The sequence below is a fragment of the Hyalella azteca genome, unplaced genomic scaffold (assembly GCF_000764305.2).
Source record: "Hyalella azteca isolate HAZT.00-mixed unplaced genomic scaffold, Hazt_2.0.2 contig1316, whole genome shotgun sequence".
Taxonomy (NCBI): Eukaryota; Metazoa; Arthropoda; class Malacostraca; order Amphipoda; family Hyalellidae; genus Hyalella; species Hyalella azteca.
The window spans coordinates 217376-244260 of NW_025931637.1; the positions used below are offsets into that span (position 1 = coordinate 217376).

Here is a 26885-nt window from a genome sequence, read left to right on the forward strand (position 1 = left end):
ATATTGAGTATCGTAACTTGAAGCTGCCGCTAGCGCATCGGTGTTCTACAACAACTTGGCCCCGTGCTTGGTGATTTACTTTATTGATAATCTTCACGAAGAAATATCTGCGTGCTCCATTGCAGGCAGATGAGACCAGCTCTTCCTCATTGGCGGTGAACAGGTGGCACAGCAGTCACTGCGCCTCCCATTGGTGGCACCGTCGTGGCACTGAGAGCGGTCAACCCTCACTATCAGGGACCGAGGCGGGGCAGCCCGACTCCTTATCAGCCACGAGGGCGGAGTTAGTAACGACTTCGAGGAGAGGAGGAGGCGTCTGCACAAAGAACAGGTTGTTCGGGTGATTCAGCGGGACTGATGAGCCGTGTTCCAAGCCGCGAACTCTAGTATCGCCTCAGGGCATTTGCCGTATCGTGATCTCTCCAACAAGGCTTTTCGTACAATCAAAGTTCTGGAACTCGTGACCCCTAAGTCGGAAACCTTTTAGGGCATGTGACAAAATAAGAGGGAAAAAGGTCGATAAATGAAAGTATTTGTTATTCCAACTAGTGCTGCATTAAAGTATGAGTCAAGATTAAGCGAAATACAAGAATATAATAACAGTGGTGCCGAAATGGATACCGGTGTGAAAACAGAACGCCTGTCGCCTCTTTTGCATGAGATTAAATACGACATAGATAGCATAGATAGCCCGAGTCTCCCGACGCACGGGAAGGAGACCAAGTCCCACGCTGAAGACTACGAGGATCCTCTCATGAGAGTTTCGTACGTTGAGGAGAAGGGGTCTCCGACTACCATGTTCTCGTCCCCCAACAGCGCTTCCCACCTGCAGGTGTTGGGTTCGTCTGACGACAGCAACCTGATGATGACCTCACCTGACCTGCCAGGTATACTGCAGGTGGCCCACAGGAGCCTCCACACCAACGACGGATGCTATGCCTTCATCAGCGGGGCTGTATCTGGCGACCATCAGACGACGACCTCTTCAGCAGCGTCGTGCCTGCCAGTGTCCGCGTCCTCTACTTCAGTTTCCAGCAGCACCAGCATTCCCAACAGCATTTCCAACAATATTGCCAGTAGCATTCCGTGCAGCATTGCCAGTTGTTTGTCATTAAGCTACACGTGTTCGTCAGAAGCATCCTGCTCCTCCCCTAGTCTCATGTCGTCGGCTTCGTCAACCTCGTCATTGTCAGGCACCTCGACCAGCGACGCGCCGCTCGTGTCAGGACTTTTGAGCCGCGACGTCAACGTTGACATCCTCGTTAACAACGGCGTCAGCATAACTCGTCACTCGGCGGATTACTGCTCCACTGCAGGGGACCACGGAGTGACAGACCCTGATGATGCGGGGGGCAGCCCCGGAGCTACGACGGGGGGCCGCGGCCCCCACAAGCTCGGCGCTGGAATAAGCGACGCGGTCACCAAAATCCTCGACGACGTCGACTGGTCCATCATCCCAATGGCCAACAAGTAGGTGTCCATCATCCATATGACAATTTTATTTAATTTCAAGGCATCAAGTTTAGCAGCACTGCATGGGTGACCTTAATTAGTTGCATCTTGACCTTAATTTGCTATGATTTGTAGCATTTGTAGCATCTTGACCTTTGCTCCGATAATTTCAGTTTAAATGTACGCTTGACGTAGCATTACGCATGACTTGCTGGCAGTGTGTACGGCAAGAAAGGGTGCGCAAGATTGAATAAAAGTACCCACAACTCTCAGTGTTAGCTTTCTAGACTGAGCTATAATTATTTAGAGGCAAATTATCTGGAAGATACTCGCTAACATAATCGGGTACGAGGAAAAGTCTAAATTTGGTTATTAATTAGAGGCTAATTCTCTGGAATTTACATATAATCGGTCACGCGAGAGAGGTTAATTAAGTTTGCTTCAACCAGTATTTCGCCTTAAATTTGGCATTACATTCAATTACTTATAACGGAATTCAAGCCTTATAGTAAATGGCTGAATTTAAAATAAGGATGAATGGGGTCTTAACATTTTCGTATTGTTTTCTGATGCTAATTTGCAATCATTCGGAAAACGCAGACGAGTAGCTTTAAAATTTCATACAAAGCTTCAAGCCAGTTTGCCGCACTGCGTTGCGTCGTTTAATCAAGACCTCCCAGATAAATTAAGATAAAATAAAGTTGATTGCGAGTTGATTTCATGGAACAAATGATTAATCAACATTATTTTAATATAAAATGCCTGGTTGGGAGCATCGATGCAGCGCGCGGGTGAGTGCAGCCGCCATGCAGACGCGTCGAAGTCCCGCAGTGTCAGCCACAGGGACGGTGCGCTATGATGCCCATGATATATTGCTTGTCAAGTTGTGCTGCTCGTGTAACAGAGTATAAGTTGGCAAGTTGTGCCTTCATGTACCGGGATATTAGTGGTTGGTATAGGTTTGCGTTTATGTACTAGGGTTTAAATTGAAGGTTGTACATTTATAGGGACCAGGGTACAAGTGGTATGAAGTTGTGCTGCTGTCAAACCAGGGTATAAGTCGTAAAGTTTGGCTGCTGTCACATAGCAAGGTATAAGTGGTGCTACTGTTATACCAGGCTATATAAGTTTTGCTTCCTTGTACCCGGATATAAGTTATCAAGTTGTGCTTGCGTCTATCAGAGCATATGAGGTCAAGTTTTGCTTCCCTATACCATGAAACACATACTGACAAAAATACCAGATACATTCATAAATTTCTATATGCTCGTAACAAACGTTGCGGAAATCTAATTTGAATTGTTTGTACACGTTCTGAAAGCATTATTGTAATAAAATTATATTTAAAAAATAACAGTTCTGAAGATATTCAACATAAACAATACGAGAGCTAAATATGACGACTGTCTCCGACTGATGGGCATATACACAGTGTGTCCCAAAAAAATCGATACCCAACTTTGAATGGCTGTAACTCGAAAAGTAATAGAGTTAAAAAAATTTGAAAGATCAGGATTTGTTTCCTATGTTTTTCTCCATCTCTCCACCAAAAATCAGAGAGATCGATGTAGCCATAAGCGTTTCATAGAACTTTCAGTGACGTGTGCTAAAATCGTGCTTGCGCAAATTTTTAGTTAGATCATTTTGCATAATCATTACTTTGTCTTGACATGTTTTCTTTTCGCTGTTTTATTTTTTGTATCTTTTGTGAGACAAAAACATGGCATTCTTTGGTGAAAGACAATCATGGCAATCTTTGGTGAGAGACAATCACGGCGATCTTTGGTGAGAAACAATCATGGCAATCTTTGGTGAGAGACATTCATGACAGTCTTTGGTGAGAGGCAATCTTTGGTTTTGGAATTCTCTCTCACCAAAGATTGCCAAGATTGTCTCTCACCAAAGATTGCCATGATTGTCTCTCACCCAAGATTGCCATAATTGCCTCTCACCAAAAGTTGCCATGATTGTGTCTCACAAAAGATTGCCATGAATGTCTCTCACCAAAGATTGCCATGATTGTGTCTCACCAAAAATTGTCATGATTGTCTCTTATCAAAGATTGCCATGATTGCGTCTCACCAAAGATTGCCATGAATGTCTCTCACCAAAGATTGCCATGATTGTGTCTCACCAAAGATTATCATGATTGTCTCTCACCAAAGATTGCCATGATTGTGTCTCACCAAAGATTGCCATTATTGTGTCTCACCAAAGATTGTCATGATTGTCTCTCACCAAAGATTGCCATGATTGTGTCTCACCAAAGATTGTCATGCTTGTCTCTCACCAAAGATTGCCATGATTGTCTCTCACCAAAGATTGCCATGATTGTGTCTCACCAAAGATTGTCATGATTGTCTCTCACCAAAGATTGTCATGATTGCCTCTCACCAAAGATTGCCATGATTGTGTCTCACCAAAGATTGCCATGATTGTGTTTCACCAAAGATTGTCATGATTGCCTCTCACCAAAGATTGCCATGATTTTGTCTCACCAAAGGTACAAAAAATAAAACAGCGAATAGAAAACATGTCAAGACAACGTAATGATTATGCAAAGTGATCTTACTAAAACTTTGCGCAAGCACGATTTTAGTACATGTCACTGAAAGTTCTATCACACGCTTATGGCTACATCGATCTGTCTGATTTTTGGTGGAGAGATGCAGAAAGACATAGGGAACAAATCCTTACCTTTCAAATTCTTTTAACTCTATTACTTTTCGAGTTACAGCCGTTCAAAGTTAAATATCGTTTTTTTGGGGACACACGGTGTAGAAGCAACATAGAGAACACATGCCTGTGGGGCCATAAATTCACATAACGAGAATCCAATCAATTCCGATTCGTTAATTTGCATAATTCATGAAACTGTGAATGTTGATCAGTCATACTGTGATTTTTCTTACCTTTTGCTACTATTAAAACCAAAACGCAATATACTGTATATGCGGATCTATTCTTATATTTTACTAGTGTTATTTGTTCTTTTCTTATTGACATAATTTCGACGGGACCAGAATTGATTTAGCATGTCCAGTAATAAGTGCGAGATCTGTGTTGAGTTTTGGCTTAGCTAGTAAATTGGGTTCGGCTTCAGGGATTTTATAGCGTCTTTTGTGAGGCATGTATAAAGAAGATCTTCATCGCATATATCGACAATATTCGAAGAACATCTCCCTTATTTTTAGCTAGCAACAAAAATTTTCACTATGCTGATATTTGCATTTTTGTGATGAAATTTGTTCAGATTCGTTAATGTGTAGAAATAATTGATATTTTTTAGCATTTATACCATTTGTCTAGGCGCCTATAATAGAGATTGTAAGGTTTGATATCAAACTTTCTGGTTGAATCATGATTTGTTTAGAGTTGCGACAGGTCATTTGATGGCGTGAGTTAAGCCTATCGGCATGAAGAAGGAAGTGCTTGAGAGTTCCGAGTTCTTTTTATAGAGACAGCGATAGCCCACACACAGCTCGTGATAAACCTTACTAAAAATTCAAGCCATATCGTCCCCGTTTGGATGTTCTTATCTTGAACGCAGCAAACAAATAACTAGAATCAGAACGAAAGTTGACCCCTTTTCAAGAACGTTAATTAATTTTTTTATGTGTAAAGGTTGACCTAAAGTCACTAATGAGTAAGTGCGATCATGAATATATTCAATCGAACTGACTGCCAGCAAGAAGCGACAAAGCTCAAGATTTGTTTTGATTTTAGAATTTTTCGCTATAGAAGAGAATATAGAATAGAATATAGAATGTGCGTCAAATCGCCGGACTGGAAATGTTTAAATGAATCTCACTAATTGCATCCAGTTTATTTATGCAAAACGTTTTTCGATCTTGTTGCTGTTTATATAATCTAAATATTACCGTGATAAAAGGGACCCCCGGATATTTATAGTACATTAAAGGTGTGGGAAAACGATTACATTACACGAATGATTGTTGGATGAATGACGCTATTGAGAAACGTCAGAGCAATCAATTGATGACTCAAAACCCTCAAAGTTTTTTGCAGTCTTGTAGAATCTAGCGGAAATTCTCTTCCATAGCATTGTTGGGTAAGGTTAGCCAATAAATTTGTATAACAACAATATAATTGTTTGAGCAAATGATCAAGGATGAATTCCCGAGTAACATGTAGATAAAAATGGCAAATACTGAAGACGTAGTTATTGAGAGAGGGAGCTAAGAAAATACCAACGAAGGAAGCCAGGTTATAGAGATGACTCACTCTTCCGCCGATATCAGCCTTGTGACACACTTTACACCCGGGACAATCTCGGCTATCTGTCATCCAGTTCTCCCGTCTTTTGGGTTCTGTGACGCTAAAATGATGACCGCACATCGCGTCCTATAGTGTGTACCTGCATTTTATCTCTCATGTTCGTTGACTTAATGACTATCGCTCGAGCTTATTTCAACAGTCGTTGATTGGGCAGAGTCAGATTATTTCAAGACTTAGTACATTCGAAACGGGGCTAGCATGCATGGCACATTGGGGCGTTGATATGTACATAGGTATCGGGGTTTGGATAGTACATTAATTAGTATCGAGGTGAGGACAGTACATTGGTATCGGGCCGAAATAGTACATATTGGTATTGAGGCCTGGGAAGTACATAGGGATCGGTACTTGGATAGTGCACTGTTTACAATGAAAATGCATAGCTAGCGAAAGCAATGCTCGATCAAGCATCGCAACATTTCACAATGTTTCTATGGTACGGAGCCCACTCATTTACTATTTCGTTGATTATTGAGTTATGTACCTTCGATTAGAAAATTCTCAGTTTGAATATGTTAAATTCTTAGGACAGTCGCGTTTTGATAAATTATCAACCTCAGATGCGAACAGAATAATGATTTTTAATCAATTATCGATATGAAGTTCCATTGCTTGGGAAGGTTATGATTTGACGACGTACGAAACCGGAATTCGTCAAGTGCCGGGTATGTAACGTAAATTATTACGACAGGCTCAAATAATAGGCTGTTGTAGGACACAGAATATCGCTTATATATATAGATGTATGTGTACCAAGGAGTTGCAGAGCATTATCTGGTAGATGAGTATTACTAGGTTCACTGTTAGAAAAAACGGTGAAAAAACGGTCCCACTGGCGTTCTAGTGGCCGGTCGCCCCGTGAAAATAAACTGTTTCGCCGTTTTTATCAGATGTTTTACGGATTTCTAGTGTTAAATTAGAATAAAAACGGCGACACGGTGTTACTTTTCACGTGCCGACCGGCCACTGAAACGCCGGTAATACCGTTAACGGTAATTTTTCTAACAGTGTTGTTGAACGTCACTGCATATCCGGTAGATATATGAATGTATACCAAGGTGTTGCAGAACATTATCTGGTAGATAAGCATATACCAGCTTGTTGAAGGATGTTGACTGGTGGATTAATCCGCATATCAGATCGATGGCATAATTGGGTATGCCAGGCTATGTTAGAATAATGCAGTCAAGGCGACCCAGAGTTGTTAGTTGTTGTAGGACGCTGATCGCCAACACAGTTAAATATTGAAATTTTGGTGGAAATAAATATTTATTTACACACATTAAAGCAAAGTATTAGTATACTGCTCTGCTCACCTCTGGTGTTCAGTTGTGGGGAGGTTATAGCACATTAACATTTTTGCAGTAGGTAACCGTTATATTTTAATCTTTTGAATCATCTGTTGTGATGCCTAAAATTTGAAAGAAAAGAAAAAATATGTAATCTGAACAAAGTATGGTTACATATTAGAAAATAAATATTTCTAAATTGTGAAATTGGAAAAGATCCTTCGAATGACCTGAACTTCGTTTAGCTAGTTCACTTACAAAATTAACAATGTCAATTATATTCTTTCATTAATAATGTACACATCTTAGCGTTGTTTGATCGAAAATAATTTACGCTTACATACCTTAGTTAGCCTCACTTAGAGACCTTATTTAGAGACCAGTTAAATTATTTATTATTATTATTATTCTGCTCATTGACATCCTTATCCTATAGTATCCTTAGTATATGTTTCGGACGTAGCAGTCCAAAAGCCATGAAGGGTCGCCGCCTCTAAAAGACGTCGCAAGATTCATATTCACGATTAAAGTTATCTTTTGTTTCTCAAGTTCACTCTGCCTTTGCCTCTGATCTGCTACAGAAAAATGAGAAATGCCGAATACACTAGCATTGTAAAAGTGACTGATAATTAGCTCGCCATAATAATTTTAGTGTTTGGTGGCTCCTTCAGCTTATGATGAGTTGGGCAAAAGCCCCAACTCAGGACCACGTAAACTGGCCTTTAAAATGCGCTCTTTAGCGTGTTTACGGAAGAAAAGAGTCAGAGCGGCACTCTGGCACAAACTGACCGTATAGCGGAACTGTGAGTCGGTTCCGCAGCTCGTGACTTTTAAAACCGCGGAGCTCAAGCGTAGCACTCTGGCTAGTTGGTCTTAACTGTTCAAAGTCCTAAAGGAACCTTTTTACGCACAAGTTTCAATGCTATTCCTACCAGGTCCGTGGTTTCATACGATCGTAAATGGCGGAACACCCAAAACGGAAACACTATACAGTCGTCGTAGTGCTCGAGGCGCCCTGGCGTAACACCGCCACTCGCTCCTTGTGTTAATTGAGTCGTCGGAACCTTGACCATTTCCACCATGAGCTTGGCACGAAAATTATCATAGCGTTTGATAAATTTACTGTCAACCTGTCAACATAGTGAATTTGTTTTTCCACGAAGGTTTTTTAGTCCTGTAATCATGCTTCTTTTAAGTTGTTTTTATCTGAAAATTTGCCTTTTCAATAATTTTTTCCCTAAATTTGTCTTTCTTGATGGTATTAAAAATTTTTTAAAGACAGCAGGCGATTAGCCGGTGGATTTGCAATGTCCGTATTGTTTTCCGAAAAAAATTGGCTCAATATTCTTGTAAAATTGCAATTTTTGCGGCAATATTAATGTTTAACTTGCTGAAAAAGCGAAGCTATCTGCCTCGATAATGGAGAAAAATAATTCCGAGAACTTGCGAGAAGCAGCAATTGATTGTGAATATCCATAATGAGAAAAAACATCTGAGGTATTTGTTGAAGAGCACAGATTCAACGGGCAAAACTTAAATTATGTGGTTTTTTAGTCGAAAATAACCGCAAGCTGCTCATAATTATGATAATATTATGATACCATAATTATGATAAGGTCGTATATTAGACTGCAACTCTATTTGTAGCAATAACCGAGGTACTCCATCACTGTCTACATCAAGTTGCCCTGACGACACTGGCACCAGCAGTGTACCGCACGGGCGCCACTCTGAGGCCTGATGTGCAGCGTGGGAGTGTTGTATGAATTACTCTAAGCGTCTTATCAGCGTCACAGCACCCGCTATCTCGCCGCCCAGCTATCACCTACCGCCAACAGATTCTAGGGTAATTCTGATCAAACCACACAGATTATAGGGTAATTCTAGCCGAGCCACAGATTCTAGGGTAATTTTAGTCGAGCTGAAAAGCGAGGGCGGTGTAGCTTTGATGGCTGACAGCCGCAGTCGCCCACTTCAGAGCCGCGCCATGAATCCCGTCGTCGCGACCTCCAGCGCCGCTATCGCGCCGATAAGCCAAGTCTCACCCGGCGCCAGACTGATTGCGTGGCCAACCGTGCGCGTCTGCGGCTCTGCGACTTCATTGAGTGAACAGCGTCTGTCACTTACCTGGCTTGCATTGCTGCCAACTGTATCATTGATGCAAGCCGAATTAATGCTTTATGACAACTCTTGCATGTTGGCATGATGCTGGAAGAAACTAGGATTGTTTCATGTCGGCTTGTCATTGCTTGATGGACTGTTTACTCTTCTTGATTGATAACAACTGTACAATTATTGCACGTTTGACTAATGTATGTGTTGAAATCACATTACGACCTTAATGCCTCTGTCGCATAGAATATTTTGATAAGGTCGATGTTGAGTGCGCATGTAACGTGTCCTGCAAGATATAAATTTCATTCATATGTGTTAAAACCACATTACGACTTAGCTGCGTCTGTCGCATAAAATATTTTGATAAGGTCGATGTTGAGTTTGCATGTCGCGTGTCCTGCCCAAGTTCAGCTACTTCACGTGCAGGTTGGTGGTGGCGCCCGTGTCGCGGTGCAGCGGTCGCCAGAAGGTGCACGTCAAGCGTCCTATGAACGCCTTCATGGTGTGGGCGCAGGAGGCGCGTAGGAAGCTCTCAGGCCAGCACCGGCAGGTCCACAACGCTGAGCTCTCCAAGAGTCTTGGCAAGATCTGGAGGTGAGTTTCAATTGTGGTTTCCTCATGCAATTTAAGAATAGTTAACCTAATAGAGAATGGTGGAAAATAATTATGATATAAAAATTGTGTAACACGGGTGCGTCAGTTGGCCAGTAATCGTATTTGTTCATAGTCAATGTATTTATGAAAGTATTTCTTTTAACTCTTCTGTTAATTAAACGATATAAAGTCAAGGCAAATCGCTCGGGATTCTATCGCTAAGTGGTTGAAGCAATTAGAAGACGCTCTTCTTCAACTCGTTTACACATTGGACCAGCTTAAATTTTTCTAACTTTCACTTACGAACTTTCCATAACTCAGTGATTTATTAAGACCTTAAAATATTACATGCCTGATCCCATGTTATTGATCACTCCAGAAAAGACTTGCGACACTAAAACCTACCACCGACATTGTACTCTCGTCTAAAGAGTGTGTGTAAATGGTGCTCTCGTCCGTAGATTTTTTTATAGTTGCTACAAAGATCGTGATCAACGTCATTGGAGGTCCAATTTCTCACACATTGTATTTGAGCTCATGAATTCAGAAATATTTCTTTGTATAATTTCTTGTTCAGTGGTCATTGTCACGAAGAAAAATAAGTAGGGAATTTTTGGGTTGTTGTCTGTACCATTTTTTCTCTACTATTATTATATAAATTTGAAAACTGAGAAAAGATTCGATGAAATAAAAGATGAAAAATTAATTGATATGGTAGGACTTGCCACGTACGCCAAAATTAGTTTCTTTCGTTCTTTTTCTGGATAGATACCAAGAAATATATTAATCAGGATACCATTATCCGTGGTCCTTTGATGTTCTTAACAATCTTACCTGTTATTGGAAAGAAGCTTAAATGAACACCTCGTTCGTAATCAAAGCTGAATAAATATGAATATTTCAGCAGGGGCCGTAGATTTATTTTTTGGGCAGTTAATAAGGTGAGAGTTTACTCCAATAGAAAAGCCTATAAATTGATAACCCAGTCAGCTTTATGGATGAAATTGAAACTGGCGCCCGACTGTTTGACCTGACCGTTGAAGGGGCTGACCCTGCCATACCTCCCTACGTGTGCTCCCCATCCCCTCCCTTGGGGAAAATTACGAGCGTTCCGCTGGTGGCCTTTGAATGGCCGGAATTAATTGGCGGCTTTAGCTTTTAATTTTGAACTAATAATGTCTATGAAAAAATCCAATAGGGCGCGAAACCATTTCATTCGCGTAGTTCTTTTAAGAATTTTGTGCATAGAAAAAGAGAATGGGAATAGGTCTTTTCGTAGAAGCGTAAGGTTTGCTTGAACTAAAAAATATAATGGGTATTTTGTCGAGCTTTTCTACATCACTGAAGTAATTTCACGGTAGGGGGAGAAATTTTAACACATGATGGTGTATTGACCCCATGATAATTATCAATTACTTAAATAAATCTAATTACATAAAGATATTATTCAAATAATTCAACCAATCACTTATGTGAAAATTTAGCACTAATTTAGAAAGCACTTATGACGGTAACTGATCCTCGTTAATTTGTTATTGCCAAATAGTTTGTTCATTTTCCTATACGTTTATCCTAATTGTCACGACAATAACATATTATTATTACCGAGATCAGTGGCGTAACGAGTTCACTAATTAGGGCCCAGGCGTTGGGGTGAGGCCTGCAGGGTGCCTGTATATATGACGTTTCCTCGATGTTACTATGCTGCCAAGCACGATACATTATTATAATTATCAATGTTTGTAAGATGACCATGAATTTTTGGTAAATTAATTATTTATCATTATTGAGTCAAAAACAAAGTTTTCATTTTCGCATATGAATCTGATCCTGGTGGGTCGATTGCTCTACGGTAGTCAAGGGACTTCGCTACCTAAAATCGCGCGAGAAATTCAATGTTTACGTAATTCAAGAGTGCGGTATACGTTTTTTGCGGGGCTTGGGTTGCATAACATTGATATTTCATCCTTTATATGTGAAGGTGTCTACTAATTTCACGCATTTACCTCACGCGAATGAAATGCGTACGATAAAGGCGAAGGAACTGAGATTCGTTATAGGCATTCAGGGAAGAATGTAAACAATACTTTTACTGATACTTTCTTTTGCTCTGCGCTTATATCGTTTTTCTATCATCTATTTTCCGCATTAGTTATTTGTAGTCTTTTTATATTACTTTTACCTGTCATTACGTTTGAATTTCGTACAATTTCTCAAATTAATTGAAGAAACTTACGTATTAGAAGAAACGTGAATTAATTAATTTGGAGAAACTTGTTCCCACGTTCACCGCCTGCTAGCTCCTGAATTCGCAGCCATAAATTCGCTACATAATTGCTCCATTAGTTTCCTCTATAAAGCCTGTGCGTTTCTAGAGGATTATTAGACCTCTATTTCATATACGTATGTAACTCCCCTAAACCCCTTCTGCTCCCTACGAGGCTCGAAACAAGAGGCCGAGGGTCTCAAGTGCACTGTCGTAAGTTTTGTTTGTTTTCCATCTGCTCAGGTTGAGTCTGAAAATGAGGCGGGCGTCAAGTTGGGGCCACGATTGAAATAATTCCATAGCAACAAATGAGATGAAGAAGCGAACTCGCGAGCTTTTGGATATACAGGGTGTTTCAGAATTAAGTAACCCTTTTAATTTGTTAATAAATAAAAAACTAAGAACGTTATGAAGTTGAAACTTGTTTTATTTAAAAGAAGAACATTTTCATGGTAATATTGCATCATAGTTACTTCATTATCCTGTATAGCTTGCTAAATTTGTGTTTAATTATCAAGCCTTAAATTTTCATCATGATTCGCTACAGCAAAGAAGAAAGAACAAAAATTATCGCTACAGTCAATAACGATGTCAATAACAGAAGTTCAACGTGATTACAGGATCCATTTCAAAACAAGGATCCTTCAAAAAACACATTTAAATATCTTTATCGAAAATTTGCGGATATCAAAAATTTGCACTCTCGTCAGAAACACTAATGAAGGTTATGAAAGCAACGAAGAGAAGAGCCCTATTTTGTCAAAACAATTGTGGTGGGCATTTAAAAGATATTATATTTAAAAACTAGGATACAATATTACCATAAAAATGTTCTTCTTTTAAATAAAACAAGTTTCAACTTCATAACGTTCTTAGTTTTTATTTATTAACAAATTAAAAGGGTTACTTAATTCTGAAACACCCTGTACAATTACCAATACCATTTATTTATTTTCAACAATTTTGGCGTCAGTTCATACAAATAACATTATTATTTTCATTTCTTTGTAATTGTTCGTTATATGTATAGGTTTATGACATATTATGAATCGCATATTTTATTCATTTTTCTGACATTTCTTTATTAACAAGGGGAAATGGATTGTTAGATGAAATATTTCTCATTTCGTTTACGAATTCAATTCTTGCCAATTACATTTCTTTATTTGCAACAATTTTGGCATCAGTTCATAGAAACACACTTATTATTTTTATTTCTTTGTAATTGTTCGTTATATGTATAGGTTTATGACATGTTATGAATCGCATATTTATATATTTTCTGACATTTCTTTATAAACAAGGGGAAATTGTTTTTAATATTTAAATTCCGATTAACGATATTTGAAATAATTTATTGGAAGATGATGAAGTGTATAATATCGGGAATGAATATTTTAAATATTATTAATAAATTTGCTCGAGAAATGGATAAAATCAGTGCCAGGTATAATCAGAGCCCAAACCTCTACCGCTCGCTTGCCGCCTATTAGATGCTCATAATTGTAATAAGCGGTTGAGACCTGACATAACTGTCAGGGTTTGACAAGACTTGACAAGACTTGATAGACATGACGAGACAGGCAGGTGGCATGACTGACAAATAGTCCGCAGTGATGGACGTGTATAGCACTTTTAAGTGATACATTGACTTCAATGAATCGTTTGAAAGCTACAGATAACCCCTACAAAGCATTTCCAACCATAAATCATAAATTGCCGATAAAGAAATCAAACACTACTATAAGGTTAATCATGTGATGAGTTAAATCTGAGAACTTCAACTGCTGGAGTAAGCTTTTTATGCAATATGAGTGCTCATTTTGTTACAAAAGTTATTCTACAAACAAAATAATTGCGATATCTTTGTTCAACGCACGGCGTTTTTCGGTATTAAGAAAACATCAGTCGCAGCATTCAACCGCAATTAACGTCAGCGAAAGACTTACGATTAGTGCAACATTGTCAATAATAATAATCTATTGCCCTATTCTCCGTAATATTTGCGATGTTATAAGCTTACCATTCGTTGCAACTCATCACCTTATTTATCAATATAAACCTATAATTAGATACGGAAATTTCAAATTGACGATAAATTAAGTCACGATCAACGTAATTAAAGGGCTCTAATTAAGTTTTATAGGGTTCGAGTTTGTGATTAGTCGCCAAAAAATGATTAGATTTCAGATTAGATTCGCGTCAATTGCTGGTTTGGAACCGCGCAGATGCGTACCATTTTCATTTTTTTTTCTTCTGCACAGCCAAGAAACTTAAAGAGATTTTGATTTTGAACGAACAATTTTTCAACGCTATTTTATATTTCATAATTCCCGTTTAACAAATCATTTATAGGCTGATAAAAAAAATGCTAGTTCTTAGAAAGTACTCATTTGCTCTGCGGATTTTACTTTACAGTCACGTAATTAAAAATATTGCGGTAATTAATGAGCGAATTTAATTTTTTCAGCATTTCAAAATTGCCCTTGCTCACACATTCAAAATTACCCTTGCTCACACACATTCACATTCAAGGGTTGATAGATTGTGGTTTTAGAAAGTGTTCATTTGCCTTATTGAAATTATATAAACACATTGTTTGACGTCAGCTTATAAATTTCGCGAGATTTGTATATTTTAACAAAAAACGCAGCTGCCCGGTGAGACGTGAGGATGACTCGATGTTTGCTAAACAAAACAGCCCAAGAAATGATAATCAGCGTAGGCCTCAATTTCAGCTGCAAAAATATGACGTTCAGGATTGGAATGTTGAGTGGAAGTGAATTGTATTTACTTAGCGTTGCTGAGGTCATGGCGTTTCGCTATATTTTTTATCGGTATGACTGAACGTCCACGCCTCGAAAGATAAGGCTTTGAAGATAAAAGCTTTTATTCCACATTACATTAAAACCAAGAGCAAAGATTGACTTTTGTTTGTGTTTAATGTTGTGCACAAAAATTTAAATAAATAAAACGTTTATTGGGATTGCATGAGAGGCTAGGTGTCATCTCATTTAGCCGTTTAATTATCTGACAATGGGAGTAACTATAATCAAGTAAAAAGTTTCATTTAGCACAGAACATGTAAGCAAGAGGCCAGATACGGCGGTCGCTATCTTCTATAAGTAAAAAAACAGGTTCATCAGTAAAAAATGGGGCTCATGAGGAAATATTTGAATAACGAAGGACTAACGCGTGTTATGAATTAATGATTGCGCACTAGAGTAACATGTTCTGATGTGAGAAGATAATGCAATCATGCATGCATGAGAATTAGCATAGCTGTCTAGCATTGTCCCTTTACTTGAGTCCTGTTGGCACACATCACAGGCAAGCAATCGCGTGTCGAAGTCCTGCGTCGTTCAAATAACAAGCGCTTTATAGGGGAGTATTGGGTGGCCAACGGCTGACCGGCTCTGATTTGGTCCAAAATTTTAATTAGGGTCGTCCGCTTTAGACGCTTAGAAACGTTACAGCAAGAGTTCAGCACAAGACAGCTCTCAAGAGCCTGACACTCCAGAGTGTCAAGATGGCGAGAGCTAAGATGCTCTCTCAGGAATGCACTTATATATTCGATCAATTTACTGATGCTCTTGAATAGTGAGGAACTCTGTAAATTATTTTAGAAATTTATTCATATTCCATGAAGCGAAAAAACATGCATAAGTATAAGTAGCGCACAATTTTATGAAAAAAATCGTTTGTAGAAAAATGTTTAAGACTTAATGATACTCCAAGTCCCTTTTTCTTGAATTGTTTGCAGGTTTTTATTAGTATTAATTAAAAATTTTAAACCAACGTTTAATGCGATCGGATACGTTATTTGAGCTAGTGTCAATGAGTTACTGTTAGCCATTTCGTCTTCTCGTTGCGAGGTCAAAAACTTGATAGCAACGCAGTTCTCTGCAAAAAAAAGAATATTTTCCTTGTTCTAAGCATAGTATTTCTTAGCTCAGCTCACCCGCTGCTAATTGGGTCCTGGTTATTCTTGAGTCCAAGGACAACAAAATCATGTTCTTTCCTTAAAAAAATGAGCAGGATTGTGTTTTTTGAGTGGAAGTGAAGGCAGGCGCGCCAGCACATCGAGACCTAACGGTCGCGGCGCGGCCGTTGTGGTGTCGTTTTGGCGCACTAGGAACGCGCTATCGCAGTCAGGGCCCTCGGGACCGATCGAGACGCTCGCGAGCTGCTGACAATTATAGGCGGCTTATGGGAGGCTGATACGTGGCCGTAGATATAATGGCGCTAATTCTCTCTTGTATCCATGTAGGGTAAACCACCGCAGCAATTCCTAGTGCAATTTTCTTAGCTCGGCATCACTGCTTCTTTCGAGCAGCTGCGAAACATAACCGACTCAAATTCCTAATTTGGGCAGGGGTGAATAAAAAATATTTTTTAGTATAATTTTCAGGAATTAGTATGCATTTAAGCAAAATTGGTCAACAAAAAGTGGCGCAGTCACCTGATAGTTCGGTGTTGATGGCATGAGATTAACGCATGAATTCCGTGGTGCTTCACGTACAGAGATCAAAGCAGGTGAATTGCAACAAGAGAATGGCGCCAAGGACAAGTCTGATCGAGGGACAGTTTTCGAAATCACTTGAAATTAAAAGACTCGTAGTGTAGCGCTCAACTTATTTGGTGCATGTCTAATATGCGGCTTCATTTTTTGTGTTTGTGTTTCGACCTTGATGAACTAGTCATCTTTCTGGGACACTTTAAACCCAATGGTGCGATTAAATGTCGCAATTTTCCAAAATAATAATTTTAGTTTAAAATAGCAACAATAATTTTAGGTGCGGAAAGTACAAAACAAAATTGTATGTTTCATTTAATTAGAGTGTACATGAATTTAAAGAAAACATTTGTCGCGCATAATTGAAACAATGTAACTTGGAGCGCGTGTGGCATGAATGCAGCAGCCACTTGCGCCACAGGTGCTTTACATTGAAGTGCCCGGGCCACAAGTTAGCCTCGAGTGTCGTCCTCTCCATACGAGGGCAGAGGGTCGATGTTGTTATTGTTAGCGTGCGCGCGGCTGCGTCATTTCACGGAGTTTCTGGTTCGCTAAAAAATCCCTCAAGTGGTGATGGAGACGGCAGGTGACGCAGGTCTTTGTTTGCGTTGTGTCCCTCAGGGGCTTGTGCGGGTCACCTTTGTTAGGTCTAGCGACAGTGACGGCGCTTCAAAAACAACACAGCCATTAGGACCGTTAGGCCACTCGTCGGCCTACACGCCTACGTTCTCACGCCACTCGCCGCCATCGCTGTAACCTCATAAATTATACGCAATTGATCTCTCTTTCTCTGCGCTGCAGCCTCGAATAATCGCAGTGCAGTGATCGAACTCAAGGAGCCAGTGCCTGCATTTCAGTGTTAAGAATTTGATACATGGCAATTGAGACTAGAGTTGCAGGTTCAAGCGAGCACTGCAAGAAGAGGAGAGTTGCGGGTTGGAGAGAAGGGATAACAGAGGAGGATAGAGCTAGAATGGATAGAAGGGTTAGAGAGAGGAGGGAAGGAAGAACGATGAAGCGAGAGTTGTGAGGTAAAAAGGTGGTGAGATGAAGCTGGAATGGATAGAAGCGGTGCCATGCAGAGATGAAAAGATTATAATCCAAAACAGAGGACATCTTTGTTAAGAAAACTACATGACATTTATTCTATATAACATATATTTTTGTTTGAATTTAATGTATTTACTCTCTACGTGCCCTGTTGTTATTCAAGTGTCGGAGGTGAAATTTGAAAAAAATAATTCAAATAAGATTCCATTGAGGGAAAATTTACCTTAATTTGCAACGGCTATTATATCCAAAGTTGTAAAAAATCTGACTTTTCCATAGAAGATATAAGGAAGCGGTAAGCATGACGCTCGAGAATGTGCTGATTTTTGTACGCAACACAGAAGATAAAGGGTATTATTTACGATTGGCGTAAGGGTAAGTGTATGTGTAGAGCAAAGCAAGGGCGGCCGAGGGCGCTGTGTTTGGCACCTGTAGCCCCGCCATGTGGCAGCGAGGGGAGATAAGCAGGTTGAGGGTAGTGGCCCTCAGCGTCGGCCTGTGAGGGCAGTCACGTGAGAAAGTCTGGCTCGGACCTCCTCGGCAATTAGAGTCAGGCAGCGGCTTGACCTGAGGCTCGTAAAAACACGAACCCAAAGATTAAAAAAATTGCAGGAGTGATAGTAATGAATTTGTTAAGCTTCGAAAAATTTTCGAGATCACATTCAATAGTTTAAATGTCGCTGCCTTGCGTATCTCTGCCATGCATATCCATGGAAATGAAGATCGGAATCATAGTTTTTTATTTATGTGCTCAGAATTTCTGTAAAAATGATTTAAAAATCGTGACCCCCAAGTATCTTTGCAGGATCCATAGAAATGCAGATCGGAATCACAGTTTTTTTATTTATCCGTAAAAGTGAAGCATTTTAAATCACAGAAGAAGTTTATTATTTCCAAATTTATGAAATGTACAAAATGTAAAAAAATATTTTATATTTGAAAAGAATTATTTTCAATCTCTGCCTTCACAAATTTAGCCTGATTATGAAAAATTATCCGCGCAAATGATTATTTAAATCAAAACGCTGAAACTTTTTCGAGAGCCAGTCTCAGTATTTCTTGATTTAAAAAATTAATCCCATTTACTTTGACTAAATGTTAAGGATGAGAAATCTTAAACATTTAATCAAGATAAAAACATAAAAAAGCATTTAGTAACATTCATCATGATTAACATTTAATCGTGATAAAAGTTTTCCTTAATATTTAAGGATGGCTTTTATTTAAAAAATTTAACCACATTTTGATAGAAAATAAAATTCTGTATGAAATATATTAAATACTAGCAACTTAAATCTGCATTGCCCGGGAAAGCGATCTTGCAAATTTTAAACTGCAAATTTCAAACTCTGTATTCAAAATTTACAAGAAACGAAAATCTTAATTTCAAAATGAAATATTATTTTACCAAAGTAAATACCAAATTTCAAATTACAGTAAACACCACGTTGATGATGTCACTCAGTGGCTCGTGACTCTCCCTTTTAATACGAAATTTTATTCCCATATAATTTTCGGCTACGATAAATATTGATAAATAAACACAAACACTCACAAACTTTAACGAATATATAATAGACTGATATTTTCTTCATAGTAAACTTTTAGCGGCTGATTATATGAAGCCAAATTTGTAAACTGAGAACGAAATTTTAAATGGAAAATATTTGGAGTGAAATGAAGTTCAAAAGAATTGTATATAAAAAAAATGTCTACTGCGTATTTCCGACCTCCCTTTTTACATTATCCACATTATAGAAAATACAATACGTTTCTGACTTAAAACGACAGACGAAGTTCATTCTTTGTTCTAGAATAAATTTCAGAACTTATTCTTTGAGGTGTAAATCCTATCTGTCCCTGAGCGACACTTGAGCTCTCAACTTACCCTTCCTTGCCGTCCTTCCCTCTTTCACCCTCACTCCACCAGAGGATGTGCCCTTTACTTCAAACTTACCTCCCTCGCATCATAAAATTACGCGTCACAAATGAGTTGCGCCTTTAAACCTTTTATGTGTTGCCTGAGATCACATATCAGCCAGACCCGCGGCTTAAAGACCGACCGCCAAACATAACACTTCACTTATGTCTTAAATTAAAGAATAATTAGCTACGCAGAAACAACGGGGGAAAATGCGCGAGACATTATTAATTATGTATACTTTTTGAATTTGTACACAGACTTTAGAATTACGGCAGTTCATATCTACGAAATGAAGAGAAGTGATAAAATTTATGCATCTAATGGACTATACTGTTGACCTATTTTAAATGGACCTGTTTTAATACGGCAGTTGTTAAGTATTTAAAGTGCTAAAGTAGGTAAACAATTTATGTTAAAGGCTGCGCAACCTGATTACTAATAACGGACATGAAATCTTTACCAAAACGAGGTTATGGTTACGCCGAGCGAAACAATTTTTTTTGTGCCACTTAACAGTAGATATTGATTGAAAATTTTTATAACTTAAAATAAACCATGGGCTATTAAAATTAAAATTAAATTTTACGGAGTGATTTATTTTCTGCACGCAGAGGCATGACGGATGATCAGAAGCGACCGTTCATCGAGCGCGCGGACCAGCTGCGCCAGAAGCACAAGCAGGAGTATCCTAACTACAAGTACCAGCCACGCCGACGTAAAGAGAATCTCAAGACCGTACCAGGCAGGAACTCTCCTCCTCCTAATGCCCAAGCTATTGGACAACAGCAGCAGCAACAGTCTCAGCACCTGCTAAACATGGCTCAACATCAACCGCAGTCGCCATTCTTGGGGTAAGCATGTCATACGTTAGTGCATAGCGTTTGCATGATAGTTGCGCACCATCCAGCGCACTAGATTTGAATTTTAGTGACTGATGAATTTAATGTTTAATTTTTTCCGTTACATCGTTAGTTATGGAAAGCTAATCAAAGGTGCATAAATGCAAAATTGTTGGAAATGACTAACGGTATGATATAAGCCTCATTTGAGTAGAATTCCAGCCGATTACATTATTCATTCTTTTTTTCTCAAACATGCGTGCAAGGCTATTTTTCTTAAAAAAATGTGTAAAAACTAATATTTCCAAACAATCGCTCACCAAATAATGATATGAATTTGTGTAAGGAGTGTATGAAAAACATCGGCGTGTATGGGTAAGGACAACCTAGATCTCAACTTGATTTTTCTGCTAGGGTGAAGAACGGAGGTCTCCTTGGGGCATCGCCCCTGTCGCCCCCTCACTCGCCGTCCGTCTTCCGCCACGACGACCCCCCACAGCTTGGCGAGACCGCGTTCGTGAGCGATTGCGTCACGGCCGACGCGCTTGACATCGACCGCGCCGAGATGAACCGATATCTCTGGCCCGACCAGTCCATCTACTCACAGTCTCCTCAGTTGGGCGGCACGTCTTCACCCAGCGGATCATCCCCCCTGACTTTGTCGACCACATCGTCACCTCACACTCTCTCCAACTCGCCTCACAGCCAGACAAGCGCTCCATCTCCCCTTGCCTACCCCACTCCAGTCCAGGCAAACGCCTCTAGTCGTGTCATAGGGGCACCTTGCCTGTACTCAGGACCCACATACTGCAACGTGTCGCCTCTCATCGCCAACAACTCCCCAGACACCGGGGAAGCGGCTGGAAGTTCATCACCTCCCCCAGCTACAGCAGACCTTGTGGAGCTGCAACCACCGAGACGGGACGAACCTCTCCCGTCGCTATCGGCACACAAGGGCATGAACCCTTTTATTCCTAACAATATTTACTATTCTCAACCCTATGCCTATAATTATGCCTCGTATTCATATGCCACGTCGTGGCAATGACATAAGAAGTTTAAGCAAGAGAGGCCAAGTCGAGATCAGAGCTCCTCCCAGGCAGAGGATAGCGTATATGCCGCGTCAGGTGAGTACTCAGATGCTTGATACTTCCAGCCCGGAAAAATTTGTCTATTGAATTTTTGAAAAACTTCTTCCCTTGAAAACTCTCGCGCATTTATAAGAGTTTGTTCCTTCCTTCCTAATATACATATGTTCCTGTTTATTCTAGGAAGTTAAAGTAAAACTTGATTTAAAATTTCCTATATATCAAACTTTGTTGAGCAGCATTAAATATCAGTTCAAAATTTTCGTGCTTGCTGAATGTTAAGTGCTATTTGAAGCCTTCGATAAATAATTTCTAGTCGTTTCCACCTCTAAGCACAAAGTTTTGTGGTATTTTCAAAAATTTGCCTCTTACCATATATAAAAAATTAAATTCACGTGTCCGACGGATGGTTTCAAACTGTACATTATTATTTTGAAACAAGACGCCAATTTATATTTTGTCTAATTTATAGTTTCCTATGAACAAATTCTTACATTAGGTTGGTATCACGCCGTTATAGCTACTGCAGTTGCTATGGACAAAATCACTTCTTGCGTTGAACGTTAAAATTCAATTAGAAAAAATTTCCTCTGAATGAATTTTTTTGAAAAAATATTGTTAGAGAGAGACGTTTGTGACGTTGATGATGTCACTCACACATGCATGCGACATGGGAACACTCATGGCGAAAAAGCTACGTAACGAAATTTTAAATTTTCTTATGGCTCACTCTCACTTCCGAGGTCTCAGGCATGGTTAAAGAAATTCCTTCATCAAGTCATGACTTTTGACCAAGTCTTCTGTTTATCACGGTAGCACTTCAACCTCTAATAAGTGTAGAGACTGACACGTGCTTCCAGGATCTTATGTATATATTAGCCTATATTTCATGTTGCCTTGTGGGCGTCTTCAAGGCTTGATTTCTCCTTATTTAATTAAATTATCTCATAACTTTCTCTTTAAGAAAAAATTGGTCTGCTTAATCCAAAGACAATATTAACAATTAGAGTTGGTCTCATGGTTGGTCTTACTCGAAGGTTTTTTTTATGATGTTGAACACCTAGTTATATTGAAAAACAGCGAAATTGTAAACTCTATATTTAATTTTTTCTTTTGCTTTTAGTGTTTTAACCAATACTTGTGTAATATGCTGCATTTAAAATCAGTCCATGCTGCTTTTCATATTTTTTCAGCGAAGCCTTGGAATTCTTATGTTTAATTTTTAATTCTACAAAAGTGTAAAATGGCTGAAATTTTTAGCCTTCGCCAAAATCTGAAACGAAGCGACGAAAAAAGTTGGACCAAGTAGTCATAAGATGATGGAGTCATGCCTTTGATCCAATAAAGAAAATTGGCGCTGTAAGGAGAAACGTAGCACAGAAAAAGTGCTTCATTCATAAAATGTAAACTAAACATCGTTCATGATCATGTATATCAGTAAATTTGCTGGTTTCTTTGGGTCCATGGCTATTACCTTGATAGCTAGAGTGGCAGAATGTGTCAAAACATAGAATACCAAATATATACCACGTGATTTTAACTTCCATCTCTATTTTGCACTGTTTAATTAAACATTTTCAAACGTATGCCTATTTTAAACGCCAAGAAACGTGCCTAGTCAGTCATACAAAATTCAGAAATAGTTACTCTACACGTATGTGATTTGTTTATGGATGAACTTTTCCACTGTGCTATGCTGATCTTTTTTTTTTGTAGCTTTCATAAGTATGCACTGGGCCAAAGAGCACGAAAAATTCATAGTATTAAGTGCGAGTTATTGTTCTTTTACTTTGAGATCTGTACGAGAATTCGATCGGGAATCATTGTACACCCTGTATTATGAATTATTAGGAGAAATGACTGCTTTAGCCTTAAGTTTTGACGGCTAAATACTTTTGAAGTCGAGAACAATACTATGTACAAAAAGAAGCGCTAACAGGTAACAAAATACTTGTAGTATTGACCGTAGATTTCATATACGCTTGAAACATTTCGCTTGACAATGCATACAATTCCACAGTGGAGCGAGTTTCGGCTGTGAAGCTCGACTTGTTTTGAGTGTGAAATTCTTTACGTCGTGTGTCAAATTTTGAGATGAAATGTCAGACAATCAAATATAAAGATGAATGGACAAGTTAATTTTGTATATATTAGAACTCTTTAAGATTTGTTAAGCCTATGGCGTGCTGTATTTTTAGTTCATTTGAGTTTTACTTTTAAGAGTATGTGCCATTTTTTCAGAGGCGACTTCTTTCTTTAGTGAAATTATTGGTTATTGTGATCCTGCATACCTGCTATGCCTTTGCAGTCCTATGCCACGGCATGCAAATTAACAGGCTCTCCTAGACGCTTGACTCATCACGAGTTACGATATGGCCCCTCATGAGTTACGATATGGCCCCTGATGTCCCCATGAGTTACGATCTGGCCCCTCCCGGGTCCCCATGAGTTACGATCTGGCCCCTCATGTCTCCATGAATTACGATCTGGCCCCTCATGAGTCCCCATGAGTTTCGATTTGGCCCCTCGTGGGTCCCTATTAGTTACGATGTGGCCCCTCATGGGTCACCATTAGTTACGATCAGGCCCCTCATGGGTCCCCATGAGTTACGATCAGGCCACTCATGGGTCCCCATTAGTTACGATGTGGCCCCTCATGTCCCCATGAGTAAAGATCGTGCATGACTCGATATTCTGCTATCAACTCATGTTCTTTGTCGAGTAGAAAATTATTTCCCAACTTTCAATATTTGGCTAATAAGCTCTACCTACGTAAAGCGAACTTTTTTATTTAATTGCGACAAGATACCAACCTAACAGCTTTATTTCTTTGTTGTGTTAAAATTATTAATTTAACACTTCTTTTCAAATAAACGTACTGCCAGTTACCAAAAAATGCCAACCGATTTTCCATAACCTTATCGATTTGAACGTACACTATCTATCAAGTTAATAAATATTTTGATGATTCCTCTGCCTGGTGCTGAATTTATAATATAAAACGTATTTAATGAAAAAAAAACTTATTTTATATACAGCTGAACCATCAAGCTGCACTGGTTTCAGGTTCCTTGGGCAATACGAGCAGCTATGCTCATTATTGACAACCATAGAAAAGAGGTCTTAATTCCGAGTTTAATATGCTTTATATTTTTATCAGCAATTGTTGCGACTGAAATGCAACGTAAGAAAGCGCCAGCATAGGAAAATTCTGAATTGAATGCGGATTTAAATTTAAAGAAGTATCAGCATTAGGGAATTTTGAGTCAAGACACAACACAGGATGTCAGCTGGCAGCTAGGGTGAGTGAATAGAGGAAGAGGCTGGAGAGGGTGACTTTAAGGACAGAAGCTGCAGTGAGGGAGACTTAATTAAAGGAAAAGGCTAGGGTGAGTGTGATAGTGGCTTAGGTAATTGTAACTAAGAGGAGTTGAAATTAGGTTGAGAGAGGACAGTCGCCTCTGCAAGTCATCCTCACAACTATGAATTATTTAACCAGATTTAATTTTCTGTTTTTATTCATTGATACTACAAATTTTCCCACAAGTTTCAACTTAACGAAGAAACGAGGAATTTTTTTTCAATTAAAAGTACCTGCAGAACTTCCGAGCTTAGAAACGAAAAAGAAAGCGGAATTAACATGATGTCTCTAAACAAGCTCACTACCACCATTTGATGAGGCTTATAATGCTGAGCAAATTTATCACACGAAAAAAACTTCACGAATAATCAGACATGTTGGCCGCTCCGAGGTCAGCACTCACCCACGACGTGGTCGCGCAGTTTATTTTTCCGAGCGTCAGTGAGACTTGGAAAGCTACAAGTGATATGCACGACGTCAACAGCGTGGAGCTCTGAGTCAACAAATGCCTGCTACAATACCAGAGTTACGCCTTTAACGTACGCCTCGATATACGCTTATTGAAAACGTCTTACCGAACTCGAACAGCTCCATGTGCGTAAATTTATTATACGCAGAGTTAAAACGTGAACACAGATAACACGCATACCTATATGCTCATATTCCACGCCTTTTGGTAGGAAACATTGGCCAACTACTTTTCCGTCCTTATGCCGGGCCAAATTAGGCTAAGATGACCCACAAAGGGAAAAGTGAATAACTATTTGAAAAAAATCTCACTCATTTTTGTGAGTGCAGCATCCAACTGGGGAAGATATTAAGAATGCACGACGGTGCATCAGTGGGCATCTAATCGATGTGTTGAGTTCATCCGAGCAAGCTTACATCATCTCGTACACCCGCTGTGCATGTGCGCATTGACTCCGTTCCCCGAACTCATCAATTGCACAACACCGCAGAGTTGACTTTGTCACAGACTTGCATGCTGTCATCAAGTGGTAAGCTGCTTACCGTCAACTATGCCTTTATAATAATTCTGGTCTGAAAAAGTTATCCCAGAAATTACAATGTCTGGTGCAAGGGCCATGATGAATGAGAACTTGAGAATTTAAACTTTATTCATGAAACTGGTCTCTGAAATTGTCGCATGGGCAGAGTGTTGCTTTACGAGTACGACAGTTGCAGGTAGCCACGACATTGGTCACTTTGTTAAGAAACTTCTTGCTGGATATTAACTCGGCGATTTTACTGAACGATAGGAACGTAAGAACAGGAGAAATAATCAACACTGATCAATTTATTCCAGAAACTACTGGCTAGCCCGGAATATTTTTACAACTCGGTGTCGCAAGTCCGAAGCAGTATACGAGTTCAGTTACGATAAAAGCTACGAACTATTTATATGAAGAGCTACTGGCATGAGAATTGAGGCGATGAATCTTTTATGAGGCAGCGAGGCTCGGCATGCGGCTAAGAGGCGGCCTCTAGTGGCACGAGGCCGTGGCTTTCCGGTGGGCACGAGAGCTCCTGCAACAACGAGGTCTTTGATGCCCAGGCCCCGCGCCCCCTTCGGCGTGGGGAGGAAGGGGGCAGAGAGTGAGGAAGAGATGCGAGGTAAAGGTTCTCGAGGCTCATCCTCAATGTTCAGGCAAGAGTAGAAGTCGGTATGAGGATTTATGCTGTGGATGCGGCTCATTAAGATGGGCAAGCCAACGCTCGGCTTACTGCTCCAACGCATCAAATGCTGAATGATATTGCATAGAAATAATAAGCAGAACATAAATTCATCACAGAATAAAGACACGATACTGAAACGTGATATTAGGAGGGTTTCTTCATTATATCATCATGTGCCCGTAAATACAGCAGTTCAAACGCTCTAAAAATATTTTTTCATCATCACTTGTGAAATTCGGAAGATTTTTGGAGCAGCATATCAGAAGTCAACTTATTGAGAAGCATAAGATTTTTACACACAATTTTTATTTATTTTTCAAGGTAACTATAATATCACCTGTTGAAGCAGGCACCACATGGACTAATAATGGAGCTTGAGTATGTATATCGGGAATCGCATCCATACAAGTAATAA

General features: G+C 39.4%; 1 protein-coding gene across 2 annotated transcripts; it reads left to right on the forward strand.

The window, feature by feature from the left end:
* Positions 1-353: 353 nt before the first annotated feature.
* Positions 354-24326, forward strand: LOC108682854 (transcription factor SOX-8). 2 transcript variants are annotated; one of them, XM_047882290.1, is made up of 4 exons: positions 354-1470; positions 9582-9749; positions 20117-20356; positions 20759-24326. In XM_047882290.1, the coding sequence occupies exons 1-4, from the start codon at positions 524-526 to the stop codon at positions 21390-21392; spliced, it is 1989 nt and encodes a 662-aa protein (XP_047738246.1). In that variant the 5' UTR covers positions 354-523; the 3' UTR covers positions 21393-24326. The 2 variants fall into 2 exon arrangements, with proteins under 2 accessions (XP_047738246.1, XP_018027588.1); XM_018172099.2 differs by having other exon boundaries at positions 9612-9749.
* The last annotated feature ends 2559 nt before the right edge of the window (positions 24327-26885 follow it).

Excerpts from the sequence above, each read along its gene's own strand:
- LOC108682854 (XM_047882290.1), top strand. The coding sequence starts at position 524 with ATGAAAGTATTTGTTATTCCAACTAGTGCTGCATTAAAGTATGAGTCA. Across the intron at positions 9,750-20,116 it reads AGTCTTGGCAAGATCTGGAG|AGGCATGACGGATGATCAGA; the intron begins GTGAGTTTCAAT and ends TTCTGCACGCAG. Across the intron at positions 20,357-20,758 it reads CCGCAGTCGCCATTCTTGGG|GGTGAAGAACGGAGGTCTCC; the intron begins GTAAGCATGTCA and ends TTTTTCTGCTAG.